The following is a 14,383-nucleotide window of genomic DNA, read 5'->3' on the forward strand; positions in this document are numbered from 1 at the left end:
CTGTGGCGCACCATATGCCCATGTGCCTCAGATTCTTTAGCTGAATTTTGAATTTCGAGGGCGCTCCTCCTCCATTTCTCCTTCTTCTCCCTTCTCCTCCTCCTCCTCCTTCACTTATCCTCCTTCTCCCTTTTTCTCCCTTCTCCTTTTTCTCCTCCCCTTTTCTCCCTTCTCCTCCTTCTCCTCCCTTCTTCTCCCTCCTCCTCCTCCACCCACACCCAATGACCTCCTCCTCCTCCGGCGACTACCTCCTCCTTCGGCGACCACCACCTCCTCCTCCGGCGACCTCCTCCTCCTCCTCCTCTGGCGACCACCACCACTTCCTCCTCCGGCCCCAGCTCTAGATCTAGATCTAGCCGCCATTTTTAAATTAAAAAAAATCTGTGGCGCACCGCCGCTGGGTGCGCCACAGAAGTTTCCAGTGACGCATTCTTTCCTGGTGCGCCACAGAAGTTCTAAATTTTTTTGTGGCGCATTCCGAAATGCGCAACCGAATTCAAATATCTGTGGCGCATGTGATATGCGCCACAGAAGCCGAAAAAGGTACGCCACAGAAGAAGAATTTCCTAATAGTGAAGGTGTCGTGGGCCCATAGTTGTCTACCGCATGTGGAGGTACAAGCGTCGTCCTTAGGAAGCGGAAGAAGAGAACGCGCTCTTCCCCGGATGATCTAGAGCATTTTCCATGCATTTTTCTCAAAATTTTAGTCCGGTGAACGAGAGAGGCATCTAGAAGAGTTGGTTGTTAATTAACATGCACATAGACAGAGAAAAACGGAAGACAATATTTTGTTTACATCATAACCAATGAAGTCAAAACAAATTTTTTTTGCCACCAAGCGGCAAGCTTGGTAAGCTAATGAGTAATAGTAGATCAAACGGCGGGCAAGTAGCTCTAAGGGCATCTCCAATGTCGTAGAATGCATCTGGGCCCTGCTCCAGTGGGACTACGCATAGTGAACGAGCTGTCAGCAGCGACGTAAACCTGACCCAAATATGTGTCTCCGATGCATCTCTGCGGACACTGCGTTGATCCGCAAAGTGTCTGCTCGCGTATGGCGGAAGTTTCGTCGGGCACGCCTGGCAGTGACCCAGGCTCGATGCGTCTTCTCAGGCGCGCCAGGACTAGCGCCGAGGCATCACTTCGGCAGTCTGCGACCATGTTAATGGCGATGCCTCACGTGACGTGTGGCCGTCGCCAACCTCTACGCACGAAGTAATGGCGATGCCACGCGTTCCGCGGCCGTCACTGCCTCTGGCCTATATAAACAGGGGCGCGGACATCTCATCTCCTCCCACACAAAACCCTAGCCGCCGCACAACCTCCACCGTAGCGTCACCGCCGCACAACCTCCACCTTTGCCATGAGTAGCGCCGGCCGCGGCCAGGCTACCGCGCCTGCACCTCCGACTCCTCCTCTCTCGGTCGAGAGCTCCAACGAGGAGTTAGAGGATGACAAAAGCAGCGACGACGTCCTCGACGCGGCCAGGGACGTGAAGTTCCTGACTGACGTGGGGCAGGAAGCAGAGGAGGAGCGGGCGGCCCACGCGGCATTCGACGCCGAGATGGAACGCCGCAGGGAGGCGGCCGCTGCGGAGGACGACTCCTCCGACATCTCATGGTCATCTGATGACCCTGATGCGCCTACCCCAGAGGAGAAGGCGGCAGAGCAGAGGGTGTTAGTGGACTCCTTCGAGACGCTCGAGAAGGCCGATGATGCCGCGAACGAGACGCTGCGGTGGTGCCTGCTAGCGGACGCAGCGACGCACCAAGCTCTAGCGGCCGCACGGCTGGCGGCGGAGAAGCAAATGAGGGAGGGACGCAACGACGGGGGCAGGCCATCGGGCTGCAAGTAGCCTAGGGCTTGTATCGACTGTAGTTTGTAGTACATTATGTTTTTTAAATATAATTCGAAAACAAAAAAATGGGTCGCCCTGCTGGAAGCACACCCAGACGCAAATGGACACGCGGTAAAAATATGTCCGCGGGGCGATGCAAACGGACATGCGCGATTACTTTTGGGCATCTGATATGTGTCGCCCCGTTGGAGATGCCGTAAGACAAATGATTTCGGGCAAAGAAAAGAAAGTCCAATTTTCTCGCGGATTTCTAACAGGCACGTTTGAAACTTTGAACCGTGAAGTTAGCGGTGCGTCATAAAAAAAATGGAGTACTGGCGGCGCAAGTAATCAGCAGCAATCGATCAATTTTGAAAAAAAAAAAGACTTGAATACAAGGTGTCCCCAGTGGCCATGTTGATGAACTCTTTCCACCTCTTGAAGAAGACCGACTACTGCCGTCTGCACATGGTTCTCTTAGAATGAATTGGTTCGGATTGACACTTTGACTATCTAGTTCGCGATCCCCACCTTTTTCCTACACCCATTTCATTGCTACCAGCATAGTGAGGGATATGAGATCTCTGTAAGTAGTACTAGCAGCGCAAGTAATCAACGGCAATCGATCAACTAGAGCAGCTCAGGATGAAACTTGCACGTTGGAGCACTGTACCAACCCGGCGGAGAGTGACATAGCTGGAGCATTAGGAGAAAGAACATATTTTCCTTGTCCGTGACTGAATAATTTAATAGTGTGCCAGACACCAGACAGGGTCAAAGGCGAGCACGAGGAACTGCAGTATTCCATATTGCATGCATCGATCCTTCGGTTAGCGGATAGATCTTTAGGCTTCAACATGCAGGACTCTACCAACCCGTCGTCCTAGAGCCTATATATATCCTTGTGCCAACGCGTCCTATGGCATCGCGGAGCAAGTAGTAGCCTCGGCGCGCGCAGCTGGTAACGTGTACGCATCATTCATACACTGCTAGCACGTACAGCACGAGTGAGATGGCGGCGGTGACGGTAGAGGAGGTGAGGAAGGCGCAGCGGGCGGAGGGTCCGGCGACGGTCCTAGCCATAGGCACGACGACGCCGGAGAACATTGTGTACCAGGCAGACTACGCTGACTACTACTTCCGGGTGACCAAGAGCGAGCACCTCGTCGATCTCAAGGACAAGTTCAAGAAGATGTGTTTCCGTTCGTCTCACATCTGCATATACTGCATGCATATTTTTGAGACGAATGAAGTACGTTGTATCTCAATATAGTATAGGAGTATATTGAACAAAAGGGCTAGAATTCAATTGTAGAGACTACCTAGTTAACATCAGCAAACAACTAGACACATGACCCCGTTCACTACGTGCATGCATGCATGACTTGACTGTTGACTCGTGATAGATAGAATGCATATAAGAAAAGACTTGCACGCCGAGTTTATTAATTAGCTAGCCAATATATGTGCGTAAGAACTCTCCAATAACTGAACAACTTGCCTGAATGCTAGGTTTTGACACCATCATCGTCATCCGTGTTGATGTCGGTGAATCTATATATACATGCAGGCGACAAATCAATGATACGCAAGAGATATATGCACTTGACTGAGGAAATCTTAGAGGAGCATCCCAACATCTGCGCGTACATGGCGCCCTCGCTAGATGCGCGGCAGGACATCCTAGTCGCTGAGATACCCAAGCTGGGGAAGACGGCGGCGCAGAAGGCCATCAAGGAGTGGGGCCAGCCAATGTCCAAGATCACACATCTGGTGTTCTGTACCACCTCCGGTGTGGACATGCCAGGCGCCGATTACCAGCTGATAAAGATGCTCGGCCTCAGCCCATCGGTGAGGCGCGTGATGTTGTACCAGCAAGGCTGCTTCGCCGGGGGGACGGTGCTCCGTGTTGCCAAAGACCTCGCCGAGAACAACCGCGACGCTCGCGTGCTCGTCGTCTGCTCAGAGATCACCGCCGTCACATTCCGTGGCCCTACCGAGACCCAGCTCGACTCGATGGTCGGCCAGGCTCTCTTCGGAGACGGTGCAGCCGCGGTGATCATCGGTGCGGACCCCAACATGGCCATCGAGAGGCCTTTGTTCGAGCTGGTTTCGGCAAGCCAGACCATACTGCCAGACACGGAGGGCTTCATCGAAGGCCACCTCCGGGAGGTGGGGCTCACCTTCCACCTCCATAGGAATGTGCCAGTGGCCATCTCCAACAACATCGAGCGCGCATTGGTGGACGCCTTCGCGCCGCTGGGCATCGATGACTGGAACTCCATCTTCTGGGTGGCTCACCCTGGTGGCCCGGCGATCTTGAACATGGTGGAGGCAAGGGCCAAGCTCGACAAGAATCGGATGCGTGCCACCCGGCACATCCTCTCGGAGTACGGTAATATGTCCAGCGCGTGCGTCCTCTTCATCCTCGACGAGATGCGCAAGCGCTCTTTGCAAGATGGAAACGCCACCACCGGCGAAGGCATGGACTGGGGCGTGCTCTTCGGCTTCGGCCCTGGTCTCACCGTCGAGACCGTAGTCCTCCACAGCATCCCAATCTCCACGCCATGATTTAAAATTATCTTCCTTATCTATCACCTCAATAATTTACTCATCCTCCTCAAGTGTGGCTGAGTTAGTCGTGTACGAGTACATCTACGTTTCACAACCAGTGTGTAATCTCTCTCTCTCCCTCTCTCTCTCTATATATATACCTAATAATAAAAACAAAAGAGTTTATTGTTGGTCTGTCTGTTTGCGCCACTTACTTTCATCTAAATTACAACTAATGCCACCGCCCAAGTGAATAACTATTCGTTTATGGTTTCCATCCGACCGTCTACCCCCCGTTTTGTGCATACCAAAGCGGGGCTGGGCCACCAGCCCAGATGCAGCAGAGATAGATGGTGTTGTAGTCCAAGTCGAACTACTACCTCCATCCCAAGACTTAAGGCCTACATTTTTTCAAAAAGTCAAACTATGTTAAGTTTCACTAAGTTTTCATCAAAAAAACATTAACATGAAAAGTACAAAATCAAAATCATTAGATAGATAATAAAATATATTTTTTATGGTACCTACAAAATATCATATTTATTCATAAATTATTCTAAAAGTTTGGTCAAACTTTACTTCGTTTGACTTTCTGAAAAATGTATAGGCCTTAAGCCTTGGGATGGAGGGAGTACAAGCATAGCATACAAACACGGCAACAACATATAAAAAGAACTTTTCACGCCGCGGAATTCGCAGACAAGATCCCGATGGATTGATCTGATTCCGGCGAGCTAGGAGACAGAACGCCTCCTCTATTACCGGATGGTTCCATCGACGTGGTGGCTGCTAGCTAGGCTAAAAACCCAAATCGATCGGGAAGAAGGCGATGCGTTTCGATCAATGGCGTTGCGCTCCTGGTGCATGAATTTGTTTGTTTGCTACTGATTTCTTAAAGAAATCTTTCTTTGAAGCTGAAAGCACTGCGTGAGAAAGTTAAACAGATGTTCAAAAAAAAAAGAGAAAGTTAAACAAATTTTTATGGAGGAAAGGAACGTCCAGGTATGGCATCACAGCTTCTACATTATACCATTCAATCTCTTATGCTTCTGTGTTGCTGGAAAAAATAATAAATAGAAACTGCGGTGGATGTTAATTAACTTCGTAGTAATCAATGGAAGTTTTCTTCCTCGAAATAGGCTTTCGCCCCACTATATTAATATAGCAACCACACGATACAAGCATACTGGGACCGCAGCACAACCAGGCCCAAAAGAAACGGAAGAGAAAGAAAAAAGGAAACAAATGCCGACACCGGTAGCTCGACAAGAACGATGACGACCCCGCAACCGCTGCGTCCTCCGGAGGATTCCCACCACACTCCTAGCACCTCGAACCGCCGCATACCAAAACAACACCTTCAACAAGGAGAACGACGACGCCGCCGCTGCTGTCCGGAGTACTCCTAGGGTTTCCCTGGATATACGGAAGGAAATGGAGAGGGGGTACATCCGACGCCCTCCAAGGAGGCAAGGCGGCAACCTCAGGCGCCACCGCGTCAGAGTCGGATGAGCCGACATAGATTTCTCCCAACCCCCAAAACCACCATCCCGGACGATTCGATGAGCTCCCCCCAACCTACCGCCCACCAACACACGCCCCCACGGTCTTGAAGTCCTCATCGCTGTCTCCTCGTGGACACCGGCGCAAGGCCTAGAGGAGGAAGAGGGAGACAACAAGACCCGGGGTAGCACACCACTACCGGCGGGGGCGGGGGGGGGGGGGGGGGGTTGGAGGGAACAACCTCCACCGGACGACCACTACCGGCGGTCTTCACGGCAGCCGACCGGACGAGGCAGCAAGGACAAACCAGGCCCCTCCTAGCCCGGCCGAGCCACACCAGGCCCGTGAAGTCCTCGCCGCCAAGCTGCAGCAGGCCGGCCGTGGCGTCGCCACCACCCTGCCACCGCCGACGAGCCTCTTCCGCCACCAGGGAGCAGCAAGGTCGAACCAAGGGCCTATGGCCCGCCAAGCCCAGATCGGGCCCAGATCTTGGCCGAACGGATGCCGCCTCCACCCCTCCCAACCGCCGCTCTGCCGCCAACGAAGGCGCCGCTGCGCCCCGGACAACCACTACCGGCGGTCTTCACGGCAGCCGACCGGACGAGGCAGCAAGGACAAACCAGGCCCCTCCTAGCCCGGCCGAGCCACACCAGGCCCGTGAAGTCCTCGCCGCCAAGCTGCAGCAGGCCGGCCGTGGCGTCGCCACCACCCTGCCACCGCCGACGAACCTCTTCCGCCACCAGGGAGCAGCAAGGTCGAACCAAGGGCCTATGGCCCGCCAAGCCCAGATCGGGCCCAGATCTTGGCCGAACGGACGCCGCCACCACCCCTCCCAACCGCCGCTCCGCCGCCAACGACGGCGCCGCTGCGCCTCCTTCCACCCGACACACAGATCTCACGCCGCCGCATCGGACCACCATAGGCCGAGGTGCACCACCACGGGCTTCCCCGCGCCGCGCCAGGGCTCCACGCTCGCGGGGAAAGACCGCCCGCCGCCGCCGGCACCGCACAGGCAACGCCCGGCAGCCCGCGCCGGCGGCGGCGGAGAGAGAGAGGGGAGAACTGGGCTGGGAGGAGCGGCGGCTCGGGTTCGCCCCTGCTCGCCCGCGCGGGGGGCGAGAGGAGCGAGACGGGCGTCTATCTCCGCCCAATTAATCCAAACTTTCATGGAAGTTTTCTTCCAGGTCCTCAACAATGTAGGAGTATACGTTATGGAGTAATAGCATGCAGAAATCTCTCGAACTGCTGGCAGGGTGGCACACTGGGCACCAATCACCCGATCCTTGAGGTGGATCAGGAATGCAGGAATACGTGGGCGAACAAACCCGATCTGTTACTATGTATGTAGTTCGTGCAGCTGTTGGATTTATACTTTGTTAAGCAGGAAGCTTCTAGAACCCATTCTAGATATAAGTAGCTAGAGATAAGTTGTTGTAATCTAAACGGTGTAGATAAATCGTTCTAAACCCTTTCTTGTTGTCTACTCCAATCTATAACAAACCCTGTAATCTATCTGGTCGTTTTGACCTCTATATAAACACGTAACGCGGATGATCTCCAAGGCACGCTTCCAACCATCTCATACATAATTTCCACATTGTATCAGAGCTTGTCCTCTTGACATCCATGGCGAGCTCATCCACCAACCCCACCGCCGGAACCAATTTTGGCCACAACATCACCAAGAAGCTGACCAAGAGCAACCATGTCCTATGGAAAGCTCAGGTCATGTCTTCCATCAGGTGTGCTCAGATGGAGCCCTTCCTCGACGCCGACACTACTAGGAAAAGGCTTATAGCCGCAGTTATTACCGCCGGCGAGTCCGGTTCGAAGTAGCCGGCGATAAGGCATTTTAGGCCCTCCTCGTGTTACCGCCGGCGATTTTGTTTTGGGTCGCCAGGGATAGGACACTTACCGCCGGCGAATTGGGATTGCAACCCCCGGGGGTAAGGTGGGCCGAGAGCACCTGGATGGGCCTCCCCTTACCGCCGGCGAGTTTGTCTCGAAAATGCCGGGGTAAATTAACTACTGCCGGCGAAACCAATTTACGTGTGCCAGAGGTAAAGTGGGCTGATGTGTGCCATTTGGGCCGAAATTAACGCCGGCGTCCCCATTTCATTTTCGCCGGGGGTATTTGGCCGTTTTGGCTTTCTCCACCCCAACCGAACACAACCCCATTGACCCACCCCCGCCCGCACTCCCTCAGATCCACCCCACGTTGCTCGTCTAGTTCTTCTCCCTCGCCGCCGCACTCTTCTTCGCCTCCTGGTACCTTCTCCTCGACTCCGCCTCCGCACTCGACACTCGCCGCCAGGGGCTCTTTCCATCCACGCCTTGCTCTACCTCTCCGCTTGCCCCATCTCTGTAGATCTTTTAGGGTTTCTCTCCTGCACATCCTCCACTCCAGATCGGCTCAAGATATTTTATGGTTTGTTGTGGTGCAAGCGCGAGAAGGTGCTCGAGGTGGAGGCCAGCGACCGAGAGCAGCTGGTGGCGACCATGGCGGCTTCCTCTCTGCTCCGGCGACCATGGACGATGGGAGCCACGCGGTGTGGCTGATGCAGATCAGGCGGCCGAGCGCGTGGGAGACCAGCAGGCGGCGGGGGACCTGCCCATCCTCCCACCATCGAGCGCCGTTGATGTGGTGGTGTTCTCCTCCGGAGAGGAGGTGCGCCGGAGGAGCATGGCCCGACGCCACCAGACAGGTCTATCTCTCACTCTCCCGTTGGTATGCTAGCAAAGTCGACCAGATCTCGACTCCTGGCAAATCGTGGTAGAACCTCTCTCTCTCTCTCTTAATGGGCATGCTAGCAACCTGACCAGCTCTTGATTCTTGGCAGGTTGTGGTGAGAAATCCTTCACCGATTGAGGCTTCAATCCGGCCACCCCCTGCTGCAATGTATGCTGCAACATTCAGCAGAGCATCAGATCAGCTTGTCGCCAAGGTAACTAGCTCTCCTATTGCATAGGCATATTTATTAAAAAGATTAGGTTCCCCTTTCCTTTTTTATATTCATTTGTTCAGTGCTGGAATCTGTCGAGTGCACATTGGACAGTGGTAATCTCTGCAATGTAACATGAATTTGATGCCTCTCATGCCCATGTAACTCAAGAGAATTCTTAGTATACCCAGAACCGCATTTCACAATGAAACATATTATCACAAGTGGTATATATTGATATAGAGATATAAATCTCTGCAAGTGAATTTATTTTGAGCTAACAATTCTATAAAATTTAGTTTCAGATTTAAAGCATTTCACTTCTACTGACAAGGATAAGCATTAGGAAAACATGTTGTTCGGTAAAAGTGGATGCACATTATTTTGGATATTGTATGCATTAGCAAAATATTTCATTCAATTTTTCAGCTTATCTGAATATGAAGCAACTTCGTTTTTGCTTGTGCAGCTTATCTGAATAATCATGCTATTTCAATTAGCAGGAGGTCGGTATCCTCTTCCTGACTTGGGGAGAACGTTGAGGACGACGACAAGGTCGGGGAAGCTCTCCTTGTCGAGCCGGCGAGACCGACACTGCCCTCCCGGTGGCAAGAAGCTGAGACGAGATGGAGCTCTGCTTGTCCAACTGAAGTTTCTGGCATACTGCAAGCTGGAGGCGTGTTGAGCCCTGCACGAGATGGATCGAGAGGAGGTGGGAAGTGGAGCAGTAGGCGCGATGGAGGCGCGCGCGGATGCGCAGTGCTGGGTGCAGCGGGCAGCTAGCTAGCTCGATGTGCTAGAGTAGACTAATCGCATTCTGCCGCTGGCGCATACAAATATGGCTTATGTGCCAGGGGTATACCCCTGGCGAATATGCAAAGGCGCTGGGGATAACGGCAGATTACCACCGGCGAAAACGAAGGTGCCGGCGGTAAGGCATTACCACCGGCGAGGTGATCGCCGGCGAATGCGAATGCGCCGGCGGTAAGCCTTTCCAGGTTGCCGGCGGTAAGCCTTTTCCTAGTAGTGCAAGCAGGCCCTGCCCGCCAAGTAGTGCGACAAGACTGAGAAAGAGGCGAATCCCGCCTATGGTATGTGGCTGGCAAGAGACCAGCAACTTCTGTGTTTTCTTCTGACTACCTTGTCTCGTGAGATCTCCACACAGGTCGTCAACACCACTACCTCACCAACGTTGTGGGCGGCCATGCAAGGCATGTTCATCTCGCAGATGCGCGCTCGCACCGTCAACACGCGCATCGCCCTCGCCAATCTGCAGAAAGGGATCATGAGCATCGCCGAGTACTTCGGCAAGATCCGAACCCTCGCGGACGAGATGGCCGCTGCAGGCAAGAAGCTGGACGAGGAAGACGTCGTCTCGTACGTCCTCGCCAGCCTCGACTCGGAATACAACTCCATCGTCTCTGAGATGTGCTCCCGTGTCGAACCTGTCACCGTCGTGGAGCTATGCTCGCAGCTACTCAGCTACGAGACGCGCATCGATCTTCTCCACTAGGGAGGCAGCCAATCCTCTGTCAATGCTGATGTACGTGGCAGACGCGGAGGCAGCTTTGGCCGAGGTGCACCTCCACCTCCTCCACAAGACCGTGGCAATGGAGGCCGCGGCAATGGCAACTGCGGCAACAGCGGCTCCAACTACAAAAATAACTACAACGGGAACACCCGCAACAACAACAACACCAACAACAGTGGCAGTGGCAACAGGCCACGCCCAAGTGTCAGTTGTGTGGCAAGCTGGGTCACATGGCGCACAAGTGCTGGGAACACTACAACCCAGACTTCGTCGGCGTTGAGTAGAAGAGTACTGGAGCTGCCACTACTTCCTCGTACGGGGTTGATACCAATTGGCAGTCCAATTGGTACATCGACTTTGGCGCGACCGATCATATCACTGGAGACCTCCACAAGCTGACCATCCAAGACAAGTACAATGACAATGATCAAGTCTACACTGCAAGCGGGTCAGGTATGGAGATTAGCCACATTGGCCATTCTGTTGTTAGTACCTCTGGTCGTGATCTATATCTTAGAAACATCCTTCATTAGCCACATTGGCCATTGTCTGCTAGTCGCCTTGCTGCTGATAGAAATGCCTTTGTCGAAATTCACCCTTACTCTTTTCTTATAAAGGATCGGGAAACCTGGAGAACGCTCCTCCAAGGTCTGGGTAGACGAGGTCCCTACCCCGTTTCGTCCACTCCATCTAGCTCAAGAAAGCATGTCTTCAGCACCATCAAACCGTCCTTGGTGAGATGGCACTCTCGTTAGGTCATCTGTCATCGATCATAGTCAAGAAAGTTATCAATAGCAATAATCTCCCTTGTTCAAGTGAGTCCAGTGATGAGTATGTATGTGATGCTTGTCAGAAAGGCAAAAGTCACCAACTACCCTATCATAAGTCGTTTAGTGAATCTAGTGCTCCTTTAGAGCTAGTTTTTCGGATATTTGGGGTCCTTCCCTTGAGTCCGTTGGACGAAAGAAATATTATGTCAGTTTTATCGATGATTTCAGTAAATTTGTTTGGATCTACTTGATTAAGAATAAATCTGAAGTGTTCCAAGAATTCCATGAATTTCAAAGTCTTGTAGAAAGGCAATTTGATAGAAAACTTCTAGCAATGCAAACCGATTGGGGAGGGGAGTATGAAAAACTCAATTCCTTCTTTAACCAAGTTGGCATCTCTCATCATGTGTCATGCCCCTATGCACATCAACAAAATGGCTCAGCGGAGCGAAAACATCGCCACATAGTAGAAGTAGGACTCTCTCTACTTGCTCATGCTTCAATGCCCTTAAAATATTGGGATGAGGCATTCATAGCCGCCACTTATCTTATGAATCGCACGCCAAGTAGAATTCAGAATTTTGATACTCCTTTGAATCGCTTATATCATGAAAACCCAGATTATCACTCCCTCCGAATTTGCGGGTGCTCATGTTGGCCAAATCTTAGTCCATACAGCTTAAGAAAATTTGAATCTTGTTCAAAAGAATGCACTTTTTTGGGCTATAGTAATCTCCACAAGGGGTTTAAATGTCTTGATATTTCTACCAGTAGAATCTATATCTCCCGAGATGTCGTTTTTGATGAATCGGTTTTTCCTTTCTCCAAATTAAATCCCAAAGCTGGTGCTAGGTTGAGATTAGAAATCCTCTTGCTTCCTTTGGAATTATTGAATCCTTCAGATCACGCGAGGGAACACCCGGATAGCCGGGCTAATAGTCTTGTTTTTTACTGACCCTAACCTTGCAATTTCTGTCCTAAGGTGTCATTTTATGCAGCATGTGCAGCCAACAGAGACAGGAACGGGAACCCAGGCTGATTCTCCCACCCGTGGCGATCCCGAGAGATCTGCACCAGGGCCATCAGCACCGGATTCCGCGCGCTCACCACCAGCATTCGACACGCGGTGCACCGGGCCTGCGGAAACCGCGACACTCCTCCTGCGGTCCAGAACACACCACGCGCCATCCTGGCAGAACACCTGCGTCAGGCGACAGGGAGGATAGGACATCAGATTCGCCTAATGATTCACCTGACGCGCTGCCGCACCCTCAATCTTCTGCGGCGGGCTCAGGTGTAGCTTCTTCTATGCAACCTTCAACTCAGCTTCGGAGAGCATGCACACGCTCGCAAAGCGGAGTGTTTCGGCCACTTCAGTGTACATATGGTACGGTCAGGTATGGGGGTTTTGCCTCAACCGGTGAACCTGAGAATCTAAGTGAAGCCTTGCAAAATAATGATTGGAAAAATGCTATGGATAGTGAGTATAGTGCACTTATGAATAACAAAACTTGGCCTCTAGTTCCAGCTAGTCAAGGGAGGAATATCATTGATTGTAAATGGGTGTATGAAATTAAAAGAAAACCTTATGGTACTATAGATAGGTACAAAGCTAGATTAGTAGCAAAAGGTTTTAAACAATGTTTTGGTATAGACTATGAGGATACTTTTAGTCCAGTAGTTAAGGCAGCTACTATTAGATTGGTTTTGTCTATTGTTGTCTCCAGGGGATGGTGCCTTCGCCAATTGGATGTACATAATGCGTTTCTTCATGGCGTTCTTGAGGAAGTATACATGCGACAACCTCCGGGTTATGAAGACAAAACTAGACCACAACATGTGTGCCGGCTAGACAAGGCTTTGTATGGGTTGAAACAAGCGCCAAGAGCATGGTACTCAAGGTTAAGCATGAAGTTGCAATAATTTGGTTTCAGCCTTTCAAAAGGTGACACGTCACTCTTCTTTTATAAGAAAGGAAAGGTTACCATTCGTATGCTCATTTATGTTGATTATATTATTGTGGTGAGCTCCTCTCAAGAAGTAACTACATCATTGTCAAAAGATCTAAGAAGCGAATTTTCTCTTAAAGATTTGGGAGATTTACACTACTTTCTAGGAATTGAAGTCAAGAAAGATGGTAGTGATATTCTGTTAACTCAAGGAAAATATGCTATGGAATTACTGAATCGTGTGGGTATGACAGTTTGCAAAATTTCGAGCACACCACTCTCCACGATAGAGAAGTTGTCATTGCAAGAAGGAGAATTGTTGAATCCAGAAGATGCAACACGCTACAGGAGCATAGTTGGATCTTTGCCTCTGTTCAAAAAATCGTCCGATTCAACGATTAATCGCCCGATTAATCCCTATTCAGTGGTCACCGATTAGCCGATAAACTCATTTATCACCCGATTAACCCATTTATCGTTCGATTAATCGGCCGATTTGCCTATTAATCGCTAATCGCCAGCCGACCGAGTTAACCCCGATAAGCGATTTCCTCAACATTGATCTTTGCAGTATCTAACTCTGACAAGGCCTGATATATCTTTTATAGTTAATAAAGTTTGTCAGTTTTTACATGCTCCTACAACTTTGCATTGGACAGAAGTTAAAAGGATATTGAGATATCTTAGAGGAAGTGGTACTACTGGTCTTAGAATTAGTAGGTCATCATCCTCACTTGTTAGTGCTTTTTATGATGCTGATTGGGCAGGATGTCCTAATGACAGGAGGTCAACTGGTGGATTTGATGTGTTCTTTGGCTCTAATATTTGGCTCTAATCTTGTATTCATTATCTTAGCACACTGGATATACCAGATGGAGTGATTGATGTTATAGATAGAGCCAGAAGGAATTGTTTGTGGAGGAAAAGAAAGGATGATGAGAAGGTGCACTCTTTGGCCTCTTGGGATATGATATGCAAACCAAAGAATAAAGGAGGATTAGGTATCATCAATCTGAAGATTCAGAATAAGTGTCTTATGATGAAGCAGCTACATAAATTCTATAATAATGTGGATCTTCCTTGGGTCAAATTAATAAGAAATTCATACTACTATAAAGAGGTACCACATGCTATCACTGTTTGTGGTTCCTTTTGGTGGAGGAAAATTATGAAACTGTTTGAGCTATACAGACAAGTGACACATTGCAAGATTGGATCTGGGGAGACAATTCTTTTTTGGTCAGATAATTGGAATGATGGGGTAATTGATGATATTTTCCCAGACTCTCCTCTTTTGC

At 50.7% G+C, this 14,383-nt stretch overlaps 1 protein-coding gene across 1 annotated transcript; it reads left to right on the forward strand.

The window, feature by feature from the left end:
- The first annotated feature begins 2,762 nt into the window (after positions 1 to 2,762).
- On the forward strand, positions 2,763 to 4,581 carry LOC127292660 (chalcone synthase 1-like). Its single transcript, XM_051322105.1, has 2 exons — positions 2,763 to 3,033; positions 3,408 to 4,581. The coding sequence occupies exons 1-2, from the start codon at positions 2,850 to 2,852 to the stop codon at positions 4,406 to 4,408; spliced, it is 1,185 nt and encodes a 394-aa protein (XP_051178065.1). The 5' UTR covers positions 2,763 to 2,849; the 3' UTR covers positions 4,409 to 4,581.
- Positions 4,582 to 14,383: the final 9,802 nt, after the last annotated feature.

The sequence above is a fragment of the Lolium perenne genome, chromosome 4, assembly GCF_019359855.2.
Source record: "Lolium perenne isolate Kyuss_39 chromosome 4, Kyuss_2.0, whole genome shotgun sequence".
Classification (NCBI taxonomy): Eukaryota; Viridiplantae; Streptophyta; class Magnoliopsida; order Poales; family Poaceae; genus Lolium; species Lolium perenne.

Coding starts and splice junctions, on each gene's coding strand:
- LOC127292660 (XM_051322105.1), top strand. CDS start 2,850: ATGGCGGCGGTGACGGTAGAGGAGGTGAGGAAGGCGCAGCGGGCGGAG. Junction 3,034..3,407: donor GGACAAGTTCAAGAAGATGT/GTTTCCGTTCGT, acceptor ATATACATGCAG/GCGACAAATCAATGATACGC.